We start from the raw sequence: 26,694 nt of genomic DNA on the forward strand, positions 1-26,694 counted from the left end.
AGTTCTATGTTAAGTAAAGACGGCGCTATGAAGTTCTTTTTGTTTTGTTATTCACGATATGGTGCGGATGAAGCTGGGGCTGTGGAAGGTGGTCTGTCGACCACAGCGACCGGGATCGACGGACGGAAACAGCAAAATCTATTTGCTGTCATTTAACTGCTCATATAACTGAAAACGAAAGCCTTAAGGGGAACTATCTTTATGACAACGGCGATAAGGACAATGGTGACACAACGACGGCGACAACTCAGACGACGGCATGATGACGGCTCATGCGTCGCTGATCAAGCCGCGCCCCCGTCGGCCACCCAAGACATGGGGAAACATGGGGAATGGAAAGGATGCCAAGGAAATAAATGGCGGCTACACAGCCGAGAGAACATGATCAGGATGATGATGAATATTCATGCTGTTAATTGGAACACGTGACACCAAAGTTGGATGACGGACATCTTAGGGGATATCGCCTTGCAATAGAAGGACTATATAGGAGGGAGCCACTGCGGAAGTGTTACAAAAGTGCACCTCCGAGATGAAGTGGGAGAAGTCTGTTGTTTGCTTACCGGGCACTGACAGCCCTACTGCAGTGGTCCGTTCGTCGCCATGCCAACTCACAACAAGGAATATAACGGCAAACATAGAATATTTATCTCTAAACATTTCTCTTTTATCTTTTTGTTCTCCATGTATATCAGTTTCACACCAGTTATCACTGCGGCACACGTTATGTCAATTTAAAGACGCCATAATTGACTACCGTATTTAATAAGTCGTTAAGAGAGTCAGTGAAAAATTGATTTATACAAACTACATGCTTAACGGTGTCCAGGAGCAGTGCTACTGGATATCTAACCTCTTGGGGTTAATGACAGTGGGCCTCTTTCGATCGTTACAGTCACTACGGGTCATTTAGGAGGCCGGAACGGTTCTCGCCATTAGTGTAAACCTCGTGCTCTGGTACCGATGTACTCGTTCTTGCGTTGATGCTGATCTGTACTTCCGCCTTCGCTTATCTCGCCAAACCAATATTTAGTTTTTTTGCACGCACGCTGAGGAACAAGAGTAGCGCACCTTGTTTTTTTTTGCACACAACTGTGTGGCTCTCGAAGTCCGAACAACCATTAACTAGTGTTATCTCTGCTAGCAGAGCCGAACTTCGACACATGCTTTTTTTTTTTTGGAAGTGTGAGCAGGAGACGCTGTAAACGGTCTAGCGAGATTACTATGACAAGCGCGTCGACAGTTAGGCTACATGGAAGCTAGTAATATCCAGTGTGTGCTGCATATGTGAGTGTTAATTTATTTTGTAGCAAAGCTTTCTTCGCCTCTTCCATCGACTTTTTCACTGTCGCAGCAGCTGGCGGCTGTACTGCCGAATAGTTCTTGCCGAGTACGTGAGTTATACTAAAGGTGACGCCGTCGTTCTGCCGTCGTAGTCGTCATCCCTGCTGTCTGCTGGCTACAGTGTTGCACAATTCGCCGGTGCCGGACATAGTTCAAATATAGTGCGAATATAGGCAGCCCAATTGGTGCCTACAGAACATAGTGCTAAGAAACACCGGATATAGAGGGTGTTTCACTTAACTCCAGCCAAGCTTGAAAGATATGCAAATGCTACGTAGCTGGACAGAACCGAGGTAACGTTGTTTGCCGCCGCTTGGAGATACTCAAATTATCTCTTTTTTTTTTCATTGCCACGGCGGTCGCATTTCGATGGGGGCGAAATGCGAAACCACCCGTGTACTTAGATTTAGGTGCACGTTAAAGAACCTCGGGTGGTTCAAATTTTCGCAGTCCCCACTACGGCGCACCTCATAATCAGATAGTGATTTTGGCAGGTAAAACCCAATATTTCTTTTTGAATTCCACCTAATTAGATAATTAGAATTAACTAACTGATCAACTTCCAATTATTTTAATTAGGCTAAAAGCGTCAATTAGAAAATTTTAGAGCAACACGAAAAACAGTTTTCTGTTGCTGAATACGTGCTAGACAAAAGTGTTTTTCCGAGCGTGAAAGAAGCCCACGGATACACGCAGAGTGCCTCGAGCGGTCAGTCGCGCGACGACTTTGCGCATATCCGCGGGCTTCTTTCACGAGGACACCAAGCTTGACAAGCTTGGTGCCCTCGTGCTTCCTTTTTGTGTGTCTGATCTTAGGGGGCTCGACAATGTCCTTAATCCAGCGCAAAGTTTGCAAGCAACTTTGTAACTTCTTGCAGATTGCTCTGTAGAAGACAGTGGCAATACTCGATAAACTATCGTCACAAGATTTCCGGCCAGAGTGGCAAGTGGAAGTTGTTAAGTTCCTAAAACAGCTGGTGAATATCCAGCTATGCAGAACTTCAAAGTACCCTGCAGAATTTGTAGTATTTCCGATTCTTGTGTTCACGACATCTCCACACGCGTACAGATCTGTACGCGTGTGGAGATGTCACGCGTCTGTACGCGTGGCTTCAACTGTACGCGTACAGTCGAAGCGGAAACTTCTGCATTCAGACACCATAAGACGTGCGCTTGTGTGTCACACCGCGTGAATCCATGCATTGGACAGCAAGATGCTTCATTTCTGTCCTAAACGAAGAGACTAGCACCAGCAATGAATGAAAACGAGAAGGCTGTGACACTCGCTATGTAGGAAATTCACCTTGAGCCGTACATTGACTACAAGGTGGAGGTTTAGTGGGAATGGATGCCAACAGTCAAAGTGCGACGAAGACTGCATATGCGTTTATGATTCAGAACCTCCTGTCATCAAACAAAGACATAGTGCCTATCCTTCCAGTCGCTCAAATAGGCGCAAAGCTGCTACATCGATTTGTTCGTCAGCTCATTAACTACTTGGAGGTTACAGGATTTCGAGTCATCTCAGTTGTTTCAGAAAACTCTATTAAAAGGAAGGCAATGCCATTTTTATTCACAGACACCGTACGTTCATGCTGTGTACAAGCATCCATCAGACCACTCAAAACCATCCTTTTTCTATTACATTATGGGGGTTTACGTGCCAAAACCACTTTCTGATTATGAGGCACGCCGTGGTGGAGGACTCCAGAAATTTCGACCACCTGGGGTTCTTTAACGTGCACCTAAATTAAGTACACGGATGATTTCGCATTTCGCCCCTATCGAAATGCGGCTGCCGTGGCCGGGATTCGATCCCGCGACCATGTGCTCAGCAGCCCAACACCATAGCCAATGAGCAACCACGACGGGTCGTTTTTCTATTCTGGGTTCTGTCGACGCACTGAAGTGCATAAGGAACAATTGGTTGAACCAGCGCAAGATTGAAAAGTGTATATTTTCCTCTGACATCGATGAAGTACCTGACGAGCCACGTGTACCAACAGCTCCATTCTACATACTGCTAGAGCTTCACGAGAAAGAAAGTAATGAGCTTGCAAGACTTCCCGCGCCATTGTCTTTGAAAGCACTAAAATCTTCAAACGTAGAAAAGACAAAACGTGAAACTTTTCGCACGGTTTTTAACAGTTTTGCAGTCGCAGCACTCAACAACGCAAATGCAGAACTACAGCACGGAAAAAGCCCGGCTTATTTCATCAGCACTATATCGATGGATAGTGAACGCCATATTGCCAGATAAAGGAAGGCGTCTTCGAGACGACTCCAAAGAACCCGTAAACACCGCGTGTTTCAGCCAAGTCGAGTTCTGGAACAAAGCAGTCACTTGGTTCGACTACTGGAAAAACCTCAAGCACGACACTGGTCACTTCACTCATGAAACCCGTAACGTATTGCGCCACACATCTAGCGCTCTGGCTCAGTTGGCAAACTACTGCCTTGAGGAGCTTGGTTTCAAATATGATCTGCTAGGAAAGTTTTAGTCGGACTGCCTTGAAGATAGGTTCGGCAGGTACCAAAAGTTAAGTGGCACGCAGCACACTATATCCATACGGCAGACCTATGAACCGGAACACAAATTGAGACTGCAGAAGGTCCTTGAGCTTCCATATTGTGAAGTAGAGCATATCATGTTAGAATGTCCAGCCTGTATAAATGAAAGGATATTTATGAAGACGAAATGGGCAAAAGTAGTCAGGCACCACAATGCTAAGAAGCACATTAGGCCCTATGCCTTGTCCTTCTAAGCAGCGGCATGTTTTAAGCTAGTTGTTTTGCTTTTTTTCGGGATATTGGATTGCTTCGCAAGCTTTACAAAATTATGTACACACACATTTGAATGACCAAACTTAATTTTCGCATAGGCTTCCTTTGGAAAGCAACATAGTGGACTTATGCAAATATCAAGTCCATCTTTTTCGCATCTTTTTTTTCTTCCACCGTTTCTCTCTTAGGGCCTTCCAATCCTTCATCTACTCCTCCATGCAGAGATGCATGTAGGTGACTTTACACACACCGGCAGAATTCTCTGCGTTCCAATAAAAAGGTTTCTGTCTCTCTGGATAACGAGTTATGTGCACTGGATATGTGCCACTCTAGGACGACAAAAATGATTCTTTGAATTTCTCCGATGCTCAGAGGAACTAAATCCACGCAACGCGCGAACTTTACGGCGGCACCGCTAGACGGAGCAGCGTGTGCAGCGTGTGCAGCGAGAAGTGCGAGAGAGAATCCCGGTTGCGCACATCTTTCGGCGTTGGCAGTACGGTGTGTCTCTACTTTGCTCCAATCCTAGTCGCATTTGCGGCGACGTTCATCGTGAGATGGGTTCCCTCGGGTTTTGTTCCTGTAATGCTTGTGAGTTTTAAAGAAAAAGGTGTTTACCGCTGTATTACGTGCAGGAAGACTTTCTTCGGGAAGATTCAAAACAACGATAATCTATTGGTTGAACTCGTATTAACATACCCCCATATCGTATCGGACGATTCCGTGGCGTTGTTGGCGTTATAGCACTACAGAATGTGTGCAAGTCGTAATAAGCTAAACCCACCTCTCATTTCATCGGGCGCAGCGTGATTCTGTGAAGCCTGGCACATATTCCCTTAAGGCGAACGCCACTGAGGACTAAGTGCACGCATCCATCAGGGAGATGGAAAGGCACCCTTATTTCGCACCACGATTTCAAACCTAAACATTTGAGCAACGGACTTTACACGTCTTTGGTTCTCCTACGGGATGGACGCGGTTCCGAGAACTACGCGAAACTAGAGCGGCAGTGTTTGGCCATACGACATGTTGTAGCAGGCTGTCGCGTATCAGGTTAATTCAGCGAGCCGGGCAGAGAAAGGGAGAGGGAACGATAGGGAAAGAAACAAAAAGGGGAGAAAGAAGGAATGGGAAAGCCAGTGCTCGGGCGCGTCATACGGACCGGCTGTTATTGTGGACCGGCGACGATACACGGGCAGAGGCGTACTGCGAAAGGCACCGAGGGCGTATCGTTCGAAGTGGGGGAGGAGGGAGCGGGGGTAGTGCCATGCAAGCGCGGCCAAGCGGCGCGATGGAGCGTATCCATCCCGGTCACGTCTGTCCCCCGGTAACACAGAAAGGGAAGGCCGCAGCAGCGCCAGGAAGACACGCCGACCCGCGGTCGACGGGGTCGGCTTCGATCTCCCGACAACCGACCGCTGTGTGCCAAAGAAAAAAAATCAAATCGGAGGAGAGAAGGTGGGCACCCCCTCAGTTGTTGTTATACGCCGATCGATGCATCAGTCGGTGTCGTGTCCTGACGTGGCTGCCGATCGACTCCCGGTGATTGGCATCTCGGATCTGTCGTCTCTTGGAGCGCTTAATTGGCTGCCTGTCGTTGCGGGCGGAGGCGTAGACCCATCCCGCGGCTGGCAGGCCGCGGTGGCAGACAGGCCGAATCGGTGCGCTCGGATTTTTTTAGGACGGCTGAAGGACTGAGAGTCACACTATCTGCCACCTTTCGTTTCAGTCAAGTTTTTTTTTTCGTGCTTATTTAGTTCGCTGAGGTAAGAAATTAAGGAATGCTCGAGGAGGAGCTGCGTATGTGAGTGCGCGTCTGCTAACGCGCGTGGAGGCGCCGCAGGCAAACCAAACACATGATTTACGCTTTCAATATATTTTGACTCCAATTCAAATCTCTCCTTCGTTTCTTGGTTAGCCGTGTATGGCTGTAACGGCTACTCCTCCGACCTGCGGTTTTTGAGTTGCGTAGCATACCTCGCTGTGACGATTTGACCTGGTTTATTTGCTGATATTGGACAGTAACTTGCATCGCTAGATTTTACACCTTATGTCATTGCGTAAAAAAAAAATTATGGAGTTTTACGCGCCCAAATCCCGACCTGATTATGAGACACGCCGTAGTAGGGGACTCTGGAAATTTATGCCACCTGGGGTTCCTTAACGTGCACTTAAATGTAAGTGCACGGGTTTTTCGCATTTCGCCCCCATCCAAATGCGGCCGCCGTGATCGGAAATCGAACCCACGACCTCGTGCTTAGCAGCCCAACACCATAGCCACTACGCAATCACGGAAGACGTTTCAATGCGTAATGAAAAGCAGAAATGACACAAAGAAATGCGCAAATAAGAACACACGCACGCACGCTATGATGAGCACTTCGCGTCAGCGCGCTTGCGATGCGCAATGTAGCGGGCACGACAAGACATGTCGTACGATGTACTCACGCGTAAGTGTTCAGGCAAATAAAACAAGCAGCTGAAGGAGACAGCGGAATATGAGGAGTACGAACCAGTCACAAATGTCCCACAAAAGTGTTAATAAATAAAAACGCGTCTGTATCTCATTGTCGCGGACGGCAGCGGAGTGTTGCTGAATGGAATTACTGATTGTTGGGCTAGTTGGTTTAAGTAAGCTTCTCGAGTGCAATGTAGTGTCAAGAGACATGCAGGATGTCGTGCTTGCTGCTACGACTGGGGTAGGCCTGTCACATTGGCGTGGAGAAATTTCCTCATCGACTCGTCCTGAGGAACACGTGCTATGTGCCTTCACAATGGCACCTTTCGCCGCTTGGTAAACTTCATTGCATAACAGACGTGTATTGCGGCGAAGCTATCTTTAAAAGCAGGAACTGCGTGTTTAGTTTTGAGGCTGCGACTGGGAACGCAGTAGAGAAATACCCGTCAAAACAAAAATATAGCGGCGTGAAGAATTGAAAGGATGCCGTCGCCTTTAAGTGATGGCGAAAACAGTCAACTAACAAAACAAACAATGTAAATGTGTTAATACTTTCAGTTTAATGATTTCACACACTATATGATAGTTAATATTAAATTGAAATACAAGATGTCTATTTTGAACACTTCGAGGTAAGTAAAGGTGCGTGCGTGACCACGATATACAGGGAGCTTTTACTATGTCAGGATTTTATGCCGGGCACCACCACAACTCAGTCCCGTCTGCGTGTGTCACGCACTCACCATCATGCAAACCCTCGAGATGGTGATACTTTGCCGCTTTGTGCCTACCTAATCATTAGGAAAGTATGTATAGAAATGTTAGAAAAGTTTACATTATCAAAGGAACTGTGCGCTGTTGACGTATACTTGCTACAAGGAAAAACGCTCTTTGAATTCAGCCTAAGAGCATAAAAATAAAATATGGCAGATTCAACCCACTTTCCGAAGTCTGGGTTAAGCGAAGCTTTATTGAATCGTTTCAGATAATGCTGCGAAAAGTTACACGTGATGCCTCCTCTTGTAAACCTGCCTGCCTTTCGATTTTCTTTCGTCTCTTTGTCTCTCTACATATGATATGTACAATTGTCTTTCATTGCCAATTTCTGGCATAGCTTACACCTTGTCCTCAAATGTAAACACAAGTTCACACGACCTCATGAAATGTGACTTGGATTGCTGATTGGACGTCTTGCGGGACTTTCAGGCAGCAGTATACATGAGCCGAGGTGCATGTTGAGAAGTACTGAAGGAGTACTGACAGGAACTTTTTGCCCTCTTTAAATTGAATTGTTGGATAGCTGTCGACCAAGTAATAACGCCGTGGAGTCTTAAAACACAACAAATGATTAATTAAATTGTCTTTTTGTAGGAACAGTTCAAAACGCAAGTGCAGCGTGGCTTCGGACGTGAAAGAGGAGCCTATCACGTCATCGAAACTTCTTTGACTGGTCACGTGGTATCAGATGGCACTGAGGCGCGCACACATGCTATGACCGTACTGCAGCTCAGTTCGTTCACGCTCGACGGGACAAGAACGAAGAGCGCGCGGTGTGTTCCTGCGTTTCTAAGAGGAGCGTACTATTAGAAGAGTGAATTTGGTAGCTTTCTACACTGCATCATCTTCAACTCTAACGCATCCTCTGAGACACCCACCTTCACTTTCGGTAACGCAACGAATCTCCTTCCGTACATCTGAAGCCGCGCCGGGCTCTAGGCGGCCACAGAAAGCTTTGCTTTGAAATCTGAAATGCGGTAAACGTATCTCGCATAGTATTAAAAGGAAAACTTTTCTTTGCGGACATCGCCGGCTTTCGTAACTGTGAACTACTCGGACTGGCTGTTCCCTTGCCGAATAGGCCAGTCAATCACAGCGGAGCACGCGCGCCGTTCGGTTCCTTGAAACACAACCAAACGGCGCTCGCCTCCGCGCATCCGCGGCGGCGCCGGCCGTGCGGGGGACAAAAATGAAAGAACCAGAAAGCTCACCTTCACGCATCCGTGGCTGCACGGCAATGATGAATAAAATGCTTGTTGCAGATGGAATGGATTCGAGTTGCACTACGCACTTCACATCACTTCACTTTATTTCCTTAAAGACCCTCGTGTGAGGGTATTACATAAGGGGTGGGACACATATAGATTAACAACAGAATACAGAAAAAATTTAAACGAGTTATACAAACAGAAATGATTATCGTGATGCAAGCGTACGCGTAATTTGGTTAAGGAACATAGATGGGCATGTGATGGCGGCAAGTTCTTGGGGAGGCCGTTCCAGTCGCTAGCAGACCGGGGAAAGAACGATGAAGAAGAAGTTGTGCGTGTGTGTGGTCGAGATTCCTGCTGCTTATGTCCGGTGCGAAGAGAGAAGCGTGGTGGGGGAGTGCAGATGTAGGGTTCCTGTGATAGCTCAGAATAAAAGAATTTATGAATTAAGCAATAAACTAGCAATGTGGCGACGAAGCGCAAGAGCAGGTAGGTTGGACTGCGATTTCAGAGATGATATGCTGATATCAAAAGAGTACGAGGAATTAATGAATCTAGTTGCCCTGGTTCAAGTGAATTAGCAAGATAGACTCGTTTCGGAGACCAGATGGGCGATGCGTATTCTAATTTTGATCGAACTGGTGATTTGTATGCGAGTAGCTTAACATGCTTGGGGGAGGGGGCAGAGTGGAGATGACACTTTAAGGAGCCAAGCGTTTTGTTAGCAGATGAAATAATGTTCGCGATATGGCTATTCCACGTAAGATCATGACTAAGATGAACACCGAGATATTTATATCATTGGACAGGGTCGATAGGAACGTTAGAGGTAGTGTAGGGAAACAGGAGAGGATTACTGTTTCGGTGAAAGAAATATATATTTGCATTTGTTTATATTGAGTGATTGCTCTGCTCACCCCTGCTCTGGTGAGCGAGTGCATTACCGGTCACCAGGATCAAGCCACACTCCAGGCCTGTTTGTGCAATTTTATCAGCACGTGGATTTTTTTTTAATCCTGTGGAAGATTGCGCTTCACCGGGATTCGAACCACGATCATCTTGCACGCGAGGCGGGTGCTCTACATCTACGCCACCGCTGCACCTCTGTCCTGCCCATGCCCATTTCTTTTTCTTGATATCTTAGTTGAAATGAAGAAAAAGAAATGGGCATGCGCAGGACATGTAATGAGGAGGGAAGATAACCGATGGTCATTAAGGGCTACGGACTGGATTCTAAGGGAAGGGAAGCGTAGCAGAGGGCGGCAGAAAGTTAGGTGGGCGGATGAGATTAAGAAGTTTGCAGGCACAATATGGCCACAATTAGTACATGACCGGGTTAGTTGAGAAGTATGGGAGAGGCCTTTCCCTGCAGTGGGAGTAACCAGGCTGATGATGATGAGGATGATATTAAGCGTCATCAGCCAGTCGTTGCACCAGTTTTGTACCAGACTTAGGTTATCCTATAGGGATTGCTTGTTAAAGGTGTCAGTAACTGTTTTGTAAATAACGCAATCGTCGGCAAACATTTGAATAGGGCGATCGAATTTCTGAGGTAGTTAGTTAATATAACTTAAAAACAAAAGAGGCCTTAGGACGGATCCTTGGGGTACCCTTGAGGAAACTGCTAATCGGTTAGACATTTGTTTATTAATGACTACTGAGTGGGAGCGGTGAGTCAAGAATCCTTTTATCCATGCTAGTATGTCACAATGGAAGTTTAGGCCGGAAGGTTTCAGAAATAGGCGGTTATGGGGTACCTTGTCAAATGCCTTAGCAAAGTAGAGGAAGATTACGTCAGTTTGGAGGTTAGCGTCAAGGTTTGCATGCAGGTCATGAACGAAAATGGCTAGTTGAGTTTGACAGGAGTATTCTTTACGAAATCCATGCTGTGATGAATTAAATTATTTGAGTCCAGAAACTGCATTGTTAAAGAGTAAATAGTGTTCCATGAGCTTGCTGGGTATGCTGGTTAGTGATATGGGGTGGTAGGTAAGTGATGAATCTTTTTTACCCGACTTGTGAACTGCGACGACGTTCCCCACTTTCCAGTCGTGGGGTATGATACCTGTAGAAATGGACTGCGAGAACAGCAAGCATAAAAACTTGGCAGACCTATGGCGAGTGTCAAGACATTTGTGTTGATTTCATCAATGCCGGTAGATGAAGAAAGCTTTAACTTATCTATAAGAAGGGATATACCTGTTTCTGAGAACGTAATAGCTAGCAATGCAGTTGTGGGGTCACTGGCTGTCGTGAGGGGTGGTGGTTCTTGTTCTTTAGGGAATACAGATGCGAAGGCAGAATTAAATGTGCTAGCGCACTCAACGTCCGAACTAACACGTCCATAATCGTCAGTCAGGGTAACAACGCGCGAAGATTGGGGGTTTAAAAGCTGCCAGAATTTAGTCGGGCTATCTGTAAGTATGTTATCTGTATGTGATAAAAGGAACGTTTAGCGTTTTTTACTGCGACCAAATACGCCTTCTCAGCAGCGTAATATTTTTCCCATGCGCAGTCTGTTCTGCTCAGTTTAGCACTACGGAAAAGGCGTTCGTCGGCAGCACAAAGGCAGCACACACGTACGCATACGTGTGTGCTGCCTCTGAAACCATGATGCTTTCAAGGCGTCCGTCGCGCTTGCTGGTAGTCAGCAACTCCGCTTAACAAAAGGCTCGGTATAATTTCTGCGTGCCCGCGCTTTTGTGCGTGCGTGCATGCGTGAGTGTGTGTGTATGCGCGCGCGCGTGGGTGCGTGCGTGCACTGTTTCGGCGCTTTATGCACTCATACAAAGCTTCCCTTTATATAGATTCCAATTAGTTGGATTTGATGGAATTTTTTATATCATAAGGCTGTGATGGTGCACAGGGGCGATAGGAGAAGGGTGCAGGAAATCGAATGGTGAAATACTCGATATGGCTTTTAAAGGCGCAAACAAAATGCATCACCCGCTGCGCCCAGTATACCGATGCGCCCACAGTCTGCTTGGGGGGTTCTGCGCACTGCACTACGTCTGGGCGCAACCAGCGCTGCCTAATTATGGGGGACAGTTCACATGGTCTATTAATGCTTTATTGTGCAATTTCTCCTTCATGGCAAACCAGCGAGGAGAGACCCCATACCAAACACAATTTTTATAGAAACACTTTTATCGCACTTCTAAAATCAGTCTCAGTTGTAGCGCTTTTATATTTTATTAAATTCTAAGCAGCAATGGTCATATTTGAAGCCCCAAAAACCAACGCTAGATAAAGAGTGTCAGCAATTTTTTCTTCTTTTCCTCCACTAGTCATGTAAATGGCGGCACGAATAGGGATTTTGACAAGAAGAAAGGGGGCATGGGGCTGCCGCGTGTGATTTAGTGGTACGCTTGTTACGCGCAGCGCATCCACTGCGCTGCACATAATTAACGACGGGACATCGAGCGCATGCTTTTCAGCTCGAAACAATGGATGATCGCGATACACGGCACGCGTTGCGGCACGGGACGGCACGGCTCAGCCATCCTACAGCGTTCGTTGCACGGGCATGCATACTTGACGCAATGCAAACGGCTTCCACCGAGAAACGAGGCGTGCATAACGAGGTGTGCCTGTTTGTGTTTCAGGTGTTGCGCACGATGGGCTGCGGGGTGAGCAAAGTGCACGCCGCCGCCGATCCTTCGTCGCAGTCCAAGCGAGGTTTCGGCGCCCAGGTGCGCTGGTCACAGGACGCGTCCAAGCGCTCCACTCCAACGGCAGTCGCTGAGCGACTGGTAGACGCCCAGGTGCAGGTGAGTTGCATTGTTTGCACTGACGGCGACGAGAAATCGTTATTGGGCGGGCATGTGTACTTCGTCAGTGCTGCCAGTCGTTGATGATGCGATGTGTTCAACAGCACATGTTGGCTGTTAAACGGCTACTAAAGAGGAATATTGTGCTAGGCTATTATAGTAAATTACTGCAACTATCCGCGAATCTGAAAGCGACCCCATGAGTAGCAAGGCGTGGTAGGCGGTATAGGACCACCCTCCCCCCCCCCCCCCCCCAATAAAATAAAGAAGAAAAAAACGTGCAGTATCGCCTGAAGGGCGAATCATTGGCAGCGATCGCATGACTTAGCATTGCTCTCGAATTCCTCGGACGGTGTTCTAACAACACGCGGGTGCGACACGTTGGCGCGACGCAGCCCGCAAGGCAATTGTTGCTGGGGGCGCAGGTAACTGCGCACTGGCAGCTGTCTCTGGCGTCTCGCAACTCTGGTGTGACGAGGAGCGCGTCGCCGATGGCGTTGCAGGCGTGGTATACGTCGAGACCGACGACCCGCCTCTGAAGACCTTGTAACCTTCGGTCTACAGGTCGCGCATGTGCCGTCGATAGCCCGAGAGCCAGACAGCGGCGTCGCCGTTGACATGAATGCGCCTCGAGCGTCCGTATAATTGCTATCACAATAAAACTAAAGATGGTGTGGACGTCTACTAGAAGTTACCCCGCTAACTTGACTTGACATCATGGATGTTTACACTGTATTTGGTTCTAGTGAATTATTTGCAGGTAAGAAGGTCAACTTTGCGTTCCAACGAGCGTCGACTTAATCTATGCCAAGTTGCGATAGCCTTTCTTGTACTGAAACAGGCCGAGTTCGAGAAAAATTCTGGCGGAAGTCATCTCAGGATGACTGTCGACGTTAATGCGATTAGCATTGAAGCAATGCAACGACCCACCGTATAATGCGACCGCCGGACGGCGTCGTGTATGAGACCAGCCAGCAGCTAACACGGCAGCAGCCAGGCTCCTTTCTCGCGCTTCCCACTCTGTACATGCTGCGCATCTACTGGCGCCGCTGCAAAGACCTCGCGTGGCGCGTGTCTGAATATATAAGACGCGGCTACGATTTCGCCCAGCACCGGAGAAATGTTAAAGAATTGTTATTGCGACAGGAATTATACGGACACTCCAGGCGCTTTTCTGTAGTCACCGTCGCCGTGATGTTCCGCATGAAGTCCAAGCCCGACAACATCGTCGCCGCGCACCGTATGCTGTTTGTGCGAGTGAAACTTGCGAGGGTGACCCGACGATCGCGGCTCAATATGGCGCGCGCTCGAATGACGAAAGCGAGGAGAAAGCGCGTCGTGTTCCGTCGCGTGTGCGGCACCGGGGGGAAGGGCGTTCTACTCCGGCGGCTGCTGCGTACAGCGAGGCCGCGCGGGTGCCATATCTTCAAAGCGATCTGCGATGTGGACAAAGTGCGCCGAGTGCTGTTAGCTTCGTATGCGGTGTGCTTTCGACGCTTAGTTCGCGTTGAGGCGAGAGGCGGCACGAAGGTCAATTTGCTCGCTGCTGCCGCCGCGCTTCATCACTTTGAAACTTACTTTGAAAACGAGTTTCCGCGGTCATCGCCTAAGATGTGAGCATGTTTGCCTGAGCACGCGCGATACCGTGCTCGTTATTTAGTTAGTACGCGAATCTTTACTACAAGTGTATTCGGCCGATAAGACTATTATTCTTACTTTTTCTTTTTACAGTGAAACTGTCTATGGCTAGGATCTGGAAAAGATGTCTCCTAGCTGTTGACAAAAACAATGCGCCGGAACGATGACCGCTGTTGCAAAAACACTAGGCTATGACGATGCGTGTCGAAACGTCAGGGATCAGTGGGCAAGAGCAGTGTAGAACATATATATATATATATATATATATGGGGTTTTACGTGCCTAAACCACTTTCTGATTATGAGGCACGCCGTAGTGGAGGACTCCGGAAATTTTGACCAGCTGGGGTTCTTTAACGTGCACCTAAATCTAAGCACACGGGTGTTTTTTCGCATATATATATATATATATATATATATATATATATATATATATATATATATATATATATATATATATATATATATATACATAGTTGCCTAATTCCTTTCGTGTGATGTTATCAGTCATGGTGGTCGCTCGGAGTGTTATCATCTTATCGACCATGTTATGAGGCATGACCTTCATGGCCATACATAAAATGTGGCATGGCGGCGCTCCTTCGCTCCCATTGGAGGCTTGAAAAGTATAACAAAACACAACAGTGTAACCACCAATCGTCGACTTTAACGTCACCCTAGCGCGCCGCGACAGCAAGTGGATAGTATCCTTCCTTTTGCTGGTGTGCTGGCTGCTGGTGTGACTACAGTGGTATAACGGGGTGCGCGTCTCGAAGCATCCTCTTGCGGCGGTGACCAAGGAGCGGCTGTTGGAGGCTGGTGGTACGGCGGTGTGGTTGTGACGGGTGGTGGACATCGGACAGCGGCGGCGTAAGTCATGGGACGCTGGTGATCTTGAAAATCGGCTGCCGGAACCATCTGCCTGATTTCGTCGCGCACCACTTTGGCGATTGATTCTACAGGTATATCCAACGTCGGTGTCAGACTCTTTTCCACTTCCTCTCTGACAAGCTCTCCGATCAAGTCACGCAAGGAATTCTGATACTCGGCAGTCCCTGGTGGACAGTCGATCGTACTGCCTGCACCGTTGATGAAGGGCCCGCTCAATAGCCGTAGCCTCTTTGATAAAGTCAGCGACGGTGACTGGTGGATTCCGCACAAGCCCCGCGAGCAACTGCTCTTTTACACCTCGCATGAAGTAGCGCAACTTCCTATCTTCGGTCATGTTCGGGTCGGCTCTACGAAAGAGGCGGGCCATGTCCTCGGCGAACGTTATGGCCGACTCATTCGTTTGTTGCACCCGTAGCTCCATCATCTGCTGGGCGCGGTCGCGTCGGTCGGCACTTGCAAACGTATCCATGATCTTCTGCCGAAAGTCATTCCACGTCGTCAGGCTAGCTTCACGGTTCTCGTACCAAGTACGGCCACTGTCCGTCAAGGGCGAAATAGAAATGGGAAAGCTTTTGCTGCTCAGTCCACTGGTTAATCTGTGCGACGCATTCGTACTTGTCAAGCCAGTCTCCAATGTCTTCGAAGACTGCACCGCGATAGCGATCGGGAACTAGTGGATGCAGAACGGTTACCTGTTGTGGACTGGGAAACCAGCTGCTTAGGGGTGCTTGCGGTGAGCTGGTTTCGGCAATTACGAGATGTGTGCTGCTGCAAAAGAGAGGTGCTTGAAGAGGGGAAAACCCCGGGGCAAGGCCTAGAAGTCGGCGACTAAAGCGATGCACGGATATCGTAACTGGTGACAATGCCTCCGGGCTTGATGAACGACTCCCAGAAGGACTCCGGAGCATCAGGCGAACTCAGTACCCAGCACCTCCACCAGTGTCGCGGTACAACGCGGACTGAAGACAGGGAGACGTTCAAGAACAGCAGGACAACCTGTTCAAAAACAAGTAGAACCGAGGCACGTCTTCTTCGTCCTCTCTAGAATCTCAGCCACCCACTAGGTATGGTATGGTATGGTATGGTATGGTATGGTATGGTATGGTACGGTATGGTATTCCTTATGCGATGGCGCATAAGGAATAGACGGAGTCCGTTATTGCCCCCATCGTCGTTGTCTACTAAGTAGAATATACGCGTCAATATGCTGTAGAATAATGGCATTGACAGTACCGAAACAAATTTACTGAGCACTATTAGACGATTGTAGATTGTTGAATGTAGGCGACAGCATTGTCGAGAGCAATGCAAAACCATTGGCACGACTGTTCCATTGTCTTTCAAGCGTTGTTCAAATGCACAAAGCCAGAGCTATAGCATTCGTGTACAGAGAATGCATTCTTGAAGCATTACAGTACTAACGGCTATACAATGTTCCAAATCCTCTCCATGTCCCGTGAAATCCATGCTAACTTGAACAGCTATATTGATGTCGCTGTAACGAATACGACCGTACGGCCAGACTTGCCATCTTAATGCGGCACCTCCGAGGTGCAACGTCGATAAGAGACAACACTTAAAGCTGTTTCGGATATTAACCTACTTCCGCTTACGCACGACTTCGCCACCAGTTTTTCAATACTTCAGAGAAGCCATAACTGCTATTACGATGTACATTACATAACACTACATTACATTACATTACATTACATTACATTACATGTACATAACATTACGACGTACCGCGCCACCTGGTTGGAGCTACAGTTGGTCGCTTATAATGCAGAATGCTTTGAATCGCAAGACAGATGGTGTTTAGAATGAACAAAGGAGACGAGCACCCCACGACAGACTGAGCTTTATTTGACGAATATACTGTTACGTGTGGAAAGACACAGACGAAAGAGGCTATTTACAGGCTATTTACACTGGAGCCAGACAGACAGCCGACCATCGCTCGCGCCAAGAGCACCGACCTACTTCATCGTCGTTCTAGCGGCGGCTCGTATCTTGAGTATCGCTCGATGATATCGCAATACTACCCCCCGGCGGCAAAAGCGCCATCACGATGCTGTTAAATATCCAAGGCGCGTGGAGAATTGTAGGGCTTGAGTCGGGTGACGGGAACAATGTCACTGGCTGTCACAGCGGAGGACGCAGTGGGCATGGCTAGAACGATTTCATAGGATACAATATGGGCCTGTGTAACAGGAAAGCAGTTTTTGACAAGGGCCAACTTTACGCGACAGTGACCAAAGCAACACGAGGGTGCCGGTCACAAAATGGACATCATGGTGATGGAGGTCGTAGCGTTGCTTCTGTTTGTCTTGAGACACTTGTAGACGAGAGCGCTCAAGTTGGCGAGCATGGTCAGCATGGGCGATTGCATCACGGGCATAATCGCTAGTTGAAGCTGTGGCGCACGGAAGCACAGTATCCAGTGGTAACGTCGGTTCTCGGCCATATAAGAGATAAAACGGGGAAAAGCCAGTAGTTTCGAGACGGGAAGAGTTGTACGCAAAGGTAATGTAAGGTAGAGCCCGGTCCCAGTCACGGTGGTCGTTTGAAGCATATTTGGATAGCATGCCTGTAAGAGTGCGGTTCAAACGCTCAGTGAGGTCGTTCGTTTGGAGGTGGTAGGAGGTGGTAAATTTATGCTGTATTGAGCAGGCACGCATGATGTCGTCAATGACTTTGGCCAAATACGTACGGCCAGTCTGTTACCAATTGACGCGGAGCACCATGCATCAGAATGATATCATGTCGGAGGAAGTCCGCAACATCAGTTGCGCAACTGGTCGGAAGACCGCGGGTTACGGCGTAGCGGGTCGCGTAGTCCGCCGCGACTGTAATTCACTTGTTTCCTGATGTAGATTCTGGAAATTGGTCGAGAAAGTCTAAACCGACACGATGGTAAGGCTCGGCAGGTATGTCGAGCGGCTGCAGGTTAACAGCGGGGAGCTGGGAAGGCTTCTTGCGTCGTTGGCAAAGTTCACAAGCCAAAACGACATTTGGACGAGTTAAATTGCAGCTTCGCCTTTCGAAATACATCAAGTATGGTTGTTAGACGCTCAAGGTGAGTGTTGAACGTTGGCGAGAAGACGATGACGTCGTCGAGGTAGCAGAGGCATGTGGATCATTTGAAACCTTGGAGCACGGTGTAAGAAGTAGCTTAGATGAGAAGACGCCGTCACTGGGCGCCCCGCGGTAAAGCTCTACTTTTAGGGAGCGCCGATAGATGGCGCGGGAAACTGACGCCCTTTTGGCTTTGCTTTTCGCACGCCCTGTCACTGCACCCCGCTCATGGTGTTAGAAGCATTTTGCTCAAGGCATTGAAATTTTCCGTTTCAACACAGCGCTTTCAACGACTTTCGAACAGTTTGTACTTACTGTTAGGTCTGGGCATTTGAACAATGTTAATAATGGGTTGCACGGTGCCGACAAAGTCTCATACCCAAATTGCAATCCACGTGCAGTATGAAACAAACCAGGCGGAGGAATGGGTACCGGCGTGTTGTTTCACTGGAGATTGCATATAACTTACTTTTTCTTAATAACGTAAGCCGAGGCCTCAGCAATACAATGGCATCAACGTGATCCCCCAAATTGCAGTTCACATGCAGTATGAAACGAAACAGGCAGAGGAATGATTGCCGGCTTGTGGTTCAGTTTTGGTGGAGGCTGCATATGAATATATATTGCCTGAACGACGTAAGGCCTGAGCAATACGGTGGTATTAACATGATGTTATAGGACTTTGGAACAGCTACTGGTGCGATCGCGCGGGCTTGCGCAATCACGTGGCGATACAGACACAACGTTTTTTAATGACGCATGTAATATTTTAATCAACTTTATTTCGCATCACTTGTTCAAAAGCCTTAGTCGTATCTGTTTGCTATTCCCCGCACGTGTTCTTTCTTCTCAGTTATTGATTGAATTTTAGAATCTTAAGTAAAAACGCGATAACAGAAGAAGTCACAATATGTTCGATGAAAGCACATGAAATGCATAAAAACAAGAAAGTTCATGCTCAGTTCATTGAAGAGGTCGTGTTTACACAAGCTTTGACATTTTGCGCAAGTCGTGGCTCTTTTTTGCATCATGCTTGTTCTTCAATTGCCTGCAGTACTGACGCATGCGTAGGCATATATAGTAATGCAGCAACTTCGCTAGCATTTCTTCTTTGTGCGTACTGCAAGGAAACGTGAAGTGGAAATTGTCCAGCACGGCATCAGTAGTTTTGTCGTATGCATCCCTGTGACCTGCATACTTAGCGAACTTTTCTTCAGTGTATTTTAAGAAGTCAAAGAGATGCATATTGGGATGCGTGAGCCAGCCCCTGGTTTTGCAGTTCACGAGATCGGCTTCGGACACATTTGCGAGACCTTTTTTTCCCTCAAGAGCATCCTTGCTAATGGAGCAGGTTGTTCCATTGCGAATTTTTCTTGGCACGAACCCTATAACTTAGTAGACAATGCAGTCTACTACAGCTGCGTCTGCGTCAGGCTCGTCTATATCGAAAACGTGGTCACACTCCCAGCTTCCTTCATCGATGAGCCCGTCAAGCCTTTGCTTCAATTCATGCAACTTTCCTGCACGTTGCGTTGCTGACCCCTTGTATATCTCTCTGATATCAGCCAAAGTCACAACGGCGGCTTGGATTTTATCAGGCACCACACAATTCCAAAACTTTGGCGGCTTTACCCGAGAATACAAGCTCAGCATGCGGTACAGCTGTAGGAACGTGGGGAACGTTGGGTGCTCATTCTGACCACCAGCTTGCCGGGTTATGCCAAAGAAACGCTCCAGCGGGTCTTGATTCATCTTCGCTGTACATATATACTTGAAGCCGCAGTCCTTCAGCAGGTAAATTGACAGTTCGCGCACAGATTTCAGTGTCATGCGTAGGCCTTCGGCGGTTGACTGCGCCAAAAAAAGGTCCTTGTGGATTTCACCGCTCACGACCTGTTGCTCCCACGAGTCCAGCCATTCGGATGAAGATTCTAGAACACAGAAAGCCTTGCATTCCAGTTTTAAGCCTTCTGCGGTGAACCACCGGCTTAAAGTGTCAAACAGATCATTAAAAAAGAGCGTGAACTCGACCGTCGGCTCAACACTAGTTATACGAGGCGCGCATCTCTTTGCGTAGAAAAGAATTCCTTTAGTCACGGAGTTGCTAAATATCTGAGTGGCAAGCTTTACCTGCATCCTCAGCATCTTGGAGGGGTTTACGTGATTGCATGTTATTTTGGGGCACACCTTTAGCTCTGCTTTGTTGTTGCCGTCCGCAACGAACAGGACATCGTGACAGGACCACCTTATCAGTTTTCCGTCTTTCTTTCAGAACTTTTGTATCCAGAAGCCTGTTCTGACGCACTTGAAGAGATGAGGAGTGTCGGACAGTACCTACACTTTTCTAGAGCTGTCCAATGGGTGCTCAAAGAAATTACGGACTTCACCCAGTGCACCAGTGATGCCGAGATGCTTCCACATCGCGCGGTTGGTGGATGCATCATCATACGCTACTCCGTTGACGAACACTCCGGCTTTTTCCAGGTGTACGATGCACTGGATCAGGAGTTGAGAAAGCAGCGTCCCCTTAGCTTGTCCTTTAGTTGCAAACACGGCTACTGCCGTTAAGTAGGCTTCGCCAAACGGAGCAAAACGAAGACGAGGCCATGATCTGCCATTTCATTACTTTGATTATTTTGCTCTCCATGATCAACAACGCCGGTGTATGTCATTGTCTGCGAGTTGGCAGCCATTTCTTTCCTTACTTGAATTTCATCCAGGATCAGGATTCCCTCCGCTGGAACGTGGTCTTAGCCGCAACCTTTATCTTGAAGGCTTTGAAGAAGTTTTCATCGAATCCACACTTCTGACCAACCATGCTTATATATTTTCTCACTGTGGTGATGCATGGCAATGGCAATGTGTCATTGTTTCGCAAAAAAGAGTACGTGGCCGGGCTTCGTATGTGCAGCAAAATGCACAACAGAATCCAGTCGTCTGTATACCGTCTGCTTGTTTTTGATGCGCACCCAGCCGCTGATAAACAATCTTGTATCAAAAGCAGCTGTGGTGGTGGTATATCAAGTCCCGTCAGCTTCTCACTGAGTTCTTGCTCCTGCAAATCTCTTAGCTGCTGCATCGCCGCTTGCAATTGTCCCAATAGCGGCTTGTTGCGCTTTGCCTGTAATGCTCGTGACCGCTGAAGTGCTGACCTTGCATGTCGCAAAGCAGAAAGCTTCTGTTGCTGGGCAGGCGCCACCGGCAATCTGAAACGCTTGAAAGGTATTTCCTGCTTGGCTCGCGCAGCTCGGCGATCAGCGTGGATCCTAAGGGTGTCAGCAAGGCCAGAACACAGACGACAGATTGCACCTTGAGGCCTTACCAAGAGGAATTTGTTGTGTCTCCAGGTCTTTTGAGATTCCACAAAAGCACATTCAGGGGATACATCAGGGAAGTCCTTTAAACTTGACCCTCCCCTGCACACATCTGTGATGTCTATAACGTTCAACATGGATTCAACTTCAAGGCTTGACGTGGCGAAGGGACTTACCCTCAGTGCAGTAGAGTCTATCAACTTGTCTAAGATGTAGACTTGGACTGTCATGTCACTTTTGATATGGAGTGCCTTCCTGTTAAACAGTACCGTCGATCCATCGCTTGTCCTATGCGCCACCGCAGCGTCAATAAACACGACGTCCCTCACTCCTGCTACGTCAATGAGATGTGCTGCCCATGAAGGCTGTGGTAGGCTAACGCAAGATACTGCACTGAAAAGCCGTTCGAAGAATGAATGAGATGAGTCATTCTCACTGGACTTAGCGCCCCAAGTGGTATCGTCAGAAGACGTTTTCATGGTGTCTGCTGGAAAAATATCTATGCTGCTCGCTGGCGTCGGCACGCTGCTGTTGTCACTGCTCGGGTTACTCACAGAAGCAGCCGCGGAAAGCCCTGGCCGTCTCACTTGCTTTCGAGGGCTTTTAATCTTCCTGGAGAGGTAGCTTGGTGCACCTTCGAAAATTGACGGCACAGCGTCTTTTGAAAGGCCCGCTCTTCTTGTTTCAGACATCAGGATATGACCGTCAATTTCCGCAGAACATGTCTTCAGGATAAAATGAGATGCGAAATGTTTTTCACAAACTCGATCCGGCCTTTGGAGTACGCGGTCTTTGAGAGGTGTAGCTCGTTTCCACGCTTCAAGTCTTGCTTATTCGTTTGGTGGCTTGAAAAGCGAGCACTTTTGTTTGCAAGACTTGTAACCACTGTTGCAAAACGGTACAAAACACTTTCCCATTGTGCAGACTCATGAAACAGTTCGAAGGATTACACGTACCTGACAGGCAAGTGAAAAATTCGTTGACAAAACACGGTGCCCAGAAAACACGTGGCGACGACACAGCGGCAACCGGTCAGTGATTTCGGCGCGCGCGAATTGGACGCAGCGGGCGCTAGTTTCCAGCGCCCTCTCTTGTCACATAGAGAAAGGAGAACTCCAAGCCTTCCCTCCGCTTAGCGCGCAGCCCGCGCCGCTGAGTCACCTAAGCTACTTCTTACGCCATGCCTTGGAGCAAGGAGTCCATCATACGCTCAGAGGTGACAGGGGCGTTGCATAATCCAAACGGCATTACTTTAAATTGGTATAGGCCATCAGGTGTGATGAACGCGGTTTTTTCTCTGTCCATATGGTCAATAGCAATCTGCCAGTATCCCGAACGATGATCAATAGAAGAGAAATAGCTGGAACCGTGCAGGCAGTCAGGGGCGTCGTCTATACGTGGGAGCGGGTAGACGTCCTTCTTAATAACGTTATTTAGATGACGGTAGTCTACACAGAAGGGCCACGGGCCGTCCTTCTTAACCAACATAACAGGTGACGCCCAGGGACTCGAAGAAGGCGCAGTGCTGTTTTTATCTAGCATTTTGTTCACTTCACTTTGAATTACTCGGTGTTCCGACGCAGAAACTCGATACGGTCGTGGGTGAATAGGCGCAGCATCACCAGTAAGAATCCGATGCTTGAGCGCGAGCGTCTGGCCTAAGGGCGATCATCGAAGTCAAAAATATCTCGGTAGGACGATAATAATTGGCAAAGATCTTCAGCCTGCGCAGAGGACAGGTCCGTCCCAACCATTTTCTTTATGTTGGGATCGGCGCCCGAGGCTGGCGCGAGGGGCTGGCTAAGCTCGCAAGAACCATCGGTCGATAACGCTGCCACGTGATGGTCGCCGAGACACTCAACGGTGGCAAGGCAAATACCCTGCGGTAGAATTCGCTTTGCCAATCCAAAGTTAAAGACAGGCATGCGAGTGCGGTTCGCAGTAATAGTAAGTATACTGTGAGGCACGGTAACGTCATACTGTAGTGGAATGTCGAGGAGAGGAGTGATGAGGTACTCGCCATCAGTAACTGGTGGGGAAGACAGCAGTTCAATATAGGCTATTGACTGGGTTGGCAGGCGAAGAAAGACGGTGGGGCGTAAGCGGCAGTGGGGTGCGTCAGAAGGTTCAGCGAGAATCTGCAACTCAAGGCGAAGGGTAGGGGCAGAGCAGTCAATAAGAGCAGGATGCGCGGATAGAAAATCGAGGCTGAGTATGAGGTGGTGGGGGCAATGAGCAATTACGGTGAAGAGGACTGGAGTGTGGCGGCCGATGATGCTGACACGTGCCATACACATGCCGATGATAGGCAAAGTACCACCATCCGCAACGCGGACGACGCGTGCCGACGCGTCGTCGTCGTGGGAAGGTAGCACTCATAATAGAAAGATGTGCTCGTGTATCGATGAGTCGTCGTCGGAAAGTAGCACTCATAATAGAAAGATGTGCTAGTATCGATGAGCGCCGTGACAGGATAGCCGTCAATGTCAACGTCAAGAAGGTTTTGGTTTGTAAGTAACGTGAGCAGAGGATTTCAGGGCAGGGTCGACAACGCAGCTTCACCTCCAGAAGCTGCAGTGCCTAGTTTTCCGGCTGGATCCGGCAGGCCATAGGCGGCGAAGAGAAGCGATGGGGTTGGGGCGAATGCAACTGATGGCGTCGAGGGGAGGACGAGTGGCTGTAGCGAAGGTTCGGAACAGGAGAATTAGCGGCAATGGGTTCATGGCGGGTGCTATAGGGAGCAGAAGGTCCAAAGGTGAGGGAATAAGCGGCGGCGTATGCCCGAGGAGGTGGTGGCCATCGGTTGCGGCAGTGACGAGCGATATGGCTGATGCGACAGCAGTGGAAGCAGATCGGCCTGTCATCAGGGGTACGCCATTCGGATGGGTTGCGGCGATATGTGGCAGAAAATTACTGCCGGGGACGAGGAGGACCGCTAGAGAACTGGGGAATGTTGGGTTGAGACGTGGAACACGCGGAGTTCCGACCAATCTTCTCAAATTCCTGTCTGACGACGGCCTGAATCATCGCAATGGTGGTTGCTGGCGGATCGGGAGGCGTTGTGGAGAAAGCTGGCGAACAGGTGGCCTCGAATTCGCGGCGAACAATACGGGTGACGTCGTCACATGTGGTGGTCTGACGCGGTCAACCCTCACATGTCGACGTAGCAGCAGTGTTGGGTAGCCGCGTAATGTGATGAGATACGGTGGTCCTTAGCTTGTTCAAGGCGATGGCATTCTTTTATGATGGTGTCGACAGTCGAGACATTGCCGGAAGCAAGCAAATTGAAAGCGTCATCGGCGATGTCATTTAGCACATGTGCTACTTTATCTGCTTCGGACATATTATCGTCAGCTTTGCGGCAGAGAGCCAAGACGTCGAGGGTGTATGAAACGTACGGCTCTGTATAGATGACTGAACACGAGACGTAAGAGCCTTTCTCGCGGAAATCTCGCGCCCAATGGGGTCGCCGAACAGTTCCCGTAGATTTTCTTTGAAACTGTCTGCACTGGTTATCTCCTGGTCATGCGTTTGGTGCCACACGCGTGGGGTGCAACCGAGGTAAAAGATGACATTGGCGAGCATAATCGTAGGGTCCCGCCTGTTATTCGCACTGGCGTGTTCATAGAGCTTGATCCATTCATCAACATCCTGTCGCTCCAGGCCAGAGAACAAACCAGGGTCGCGATGTGGGGCAACCGTGACGATTGGAGCAGTCGGACAAGCCGAAGCCGTTGCACAGGTTGGCTCGTCACTGGGAGGCATGGTGACAAGCTCGATGTGCCGACCACTTCGGAGTTCAGTCTATGGTTCCGTGGCGAGGACGGGGATGGCTAACCTCCACCAGAATGTTACGTGTGGAAAGGCACAGACGAAAGAGGCTACAGGCTATTTACACTGGAGCCAGACAGCCAGGCTGACCCTCGCTCGCGCCAAGGGCACTGACCAATTTCATCATCGTTCTAGCGGCGGCTCGTCTCTTGAGTATCGCTCGATGTTATCGTAATAATACATTTGGTTTTAAGGAGAGCCAACAACCACTCAATCACGGTGAGTACATTCGCTAAGCATTGAAAAAAGGAATCGTCGTGAAACTCCACACACAGAAAGTCATCCAAGATAGGCCAGTGCTATTTGCGAAAGGTCCGTGACAGGCTAATGAATGTCTCAGCATTCCTACATGCAGCGATGAGTTTTAGTATACCGCAGTCCCATGGAATGTCTCGGCTCTGGGTTCCGGCAATATTGGTGACAATTCTATACAAAAGCACGTCAGAAAGTTTGCTGGTCAAAGCGTTCTAAGTTATTGGAGACGTACTGTAGGACTCCTGAATAATTCTGACCCCCCGGCTGCAGTTTTTCTTCTTTCACTCGTGCTGAAATCTTCATGTAGAGGTGTTTCTTTATTCCGCCCGCATCTGACACCTTTACACTTCCAAAAGTAGGTGACCATAGTAGTTCCAAGCCATTCGTGGTTTTGTCCACTAGAGTCCGCTTCCCGTTCCATCGCACGGCATGCGTGAGAGAACACCTATTGTATGCGTGTTGCGTACAGTGCATGTTGTCACGCTATTGTGAGATCATAACGCCAGAAACACCGATCGATGCTGCTGTAGATAAAGTAAGAAAATAAAAAAGAGCTTGAACGAATATGCGTGATCCCGCTTTCGCCATTATGGGGCGAGTTGTGTTGCGTATTTATTTGCCATGAGAATTGCTAGCATTGAGCGTAAAAGAACAACGTGATTGCAATGCCACGTTGCGCTCCCGAATCATAACTTCGCACGTAAAGTGCTCTCGTCTATTGCAGTAGTGCTTTCACGCTTTCTTTTATGCTTAGCATAGAGAGATGGTTCGTGTGGAAAGCGGAAAGATTGGCGCAATCTACTGCATCTCGTGAAGGAGCACGGCTCAGTGCCCACGGTGTACAGTGGTAATACGATTAGTAAAAACACTACGGGACGGGAGAGTTATGCTTGACCTAGAAGAGGATCCTATAGTCACTACAAATGAAAAAAAAAATATGAAAGGCAAATCGTGTGAAATGAAACTGCGGTTCTTGTAAGAATAAGTCCGCCACGGGGGCCACACTTGTTTTTTCTAAGAAATAGAGAAGGCAGACGTCGCAGAAGGAAATTCCGTACTTTCAGTTACAGAAGTTGAAGATAATATTATTTGAGCCCAAAATTCTAATGAATACCTCTGCTATCCGCCACGCTATTACACTAATTGCAATTACGTAAGGGCACACGTCGCCAACGCCAAGTATGGTCAATGAAAATGTATGGGGCCTTAAGCATGTATAGGGGCCCGTTGCATGAAGGCGTCGTGAAGCGTCCAAAGGCAGGAGCGCATGCTCGTCATCTCTTGTGGCCGTGTCCGGAAGTTCTCCGAGCTGCCGGGATACGGACAGATTAGCCGTCAGATTACGAA

General features: G+C 48.5%; 1 protein-coding gene across 2 annotated transcripts in view; it reads left to right on the top strand.

The window, feature by feature from the left end:
• The window catches only part of LOC142579697 (uncharacterized), a 113,840-nt gene that overhangs the window by 30,612 nt on the left and 56,534 nt on the right, over positions 1–26,694 (top strand). Inside the window, exon 2 of one of the 2 annotated variants that reach the window (XM_075690171.1) lies at positions 12,180–12,344. In XM_075690171.1, the coding sequence (XP_075546286.1) occupies positions 12,192–12,344 (153 nt within the window). In that variant the 5' untranslated portion in view covers positions 12,180–12,191. Of the gene's footprint in view, positions 1–12,108; positions 12,345–26,694 lie in introns of those variants that run through there. The other variant, XM_075690170.1, reaches the window with a different exon arrangement.

Source organism: Dermacentor variabilis, chromosome 4 (genome assembly GCF_050947875.1).
Source record: "Dermacentor variabilis isolate Ectoservices chromosome 4, ASM5094787v1, whole genome shotgun sequence".
In the NCBI taxonomy this organism is placed as follows: Eukaryota; Metazoa; Arthropoda; class Arachnida; order Ixodida; family Ixodidae; genus Dermacentor; species Dermacentor variabilis.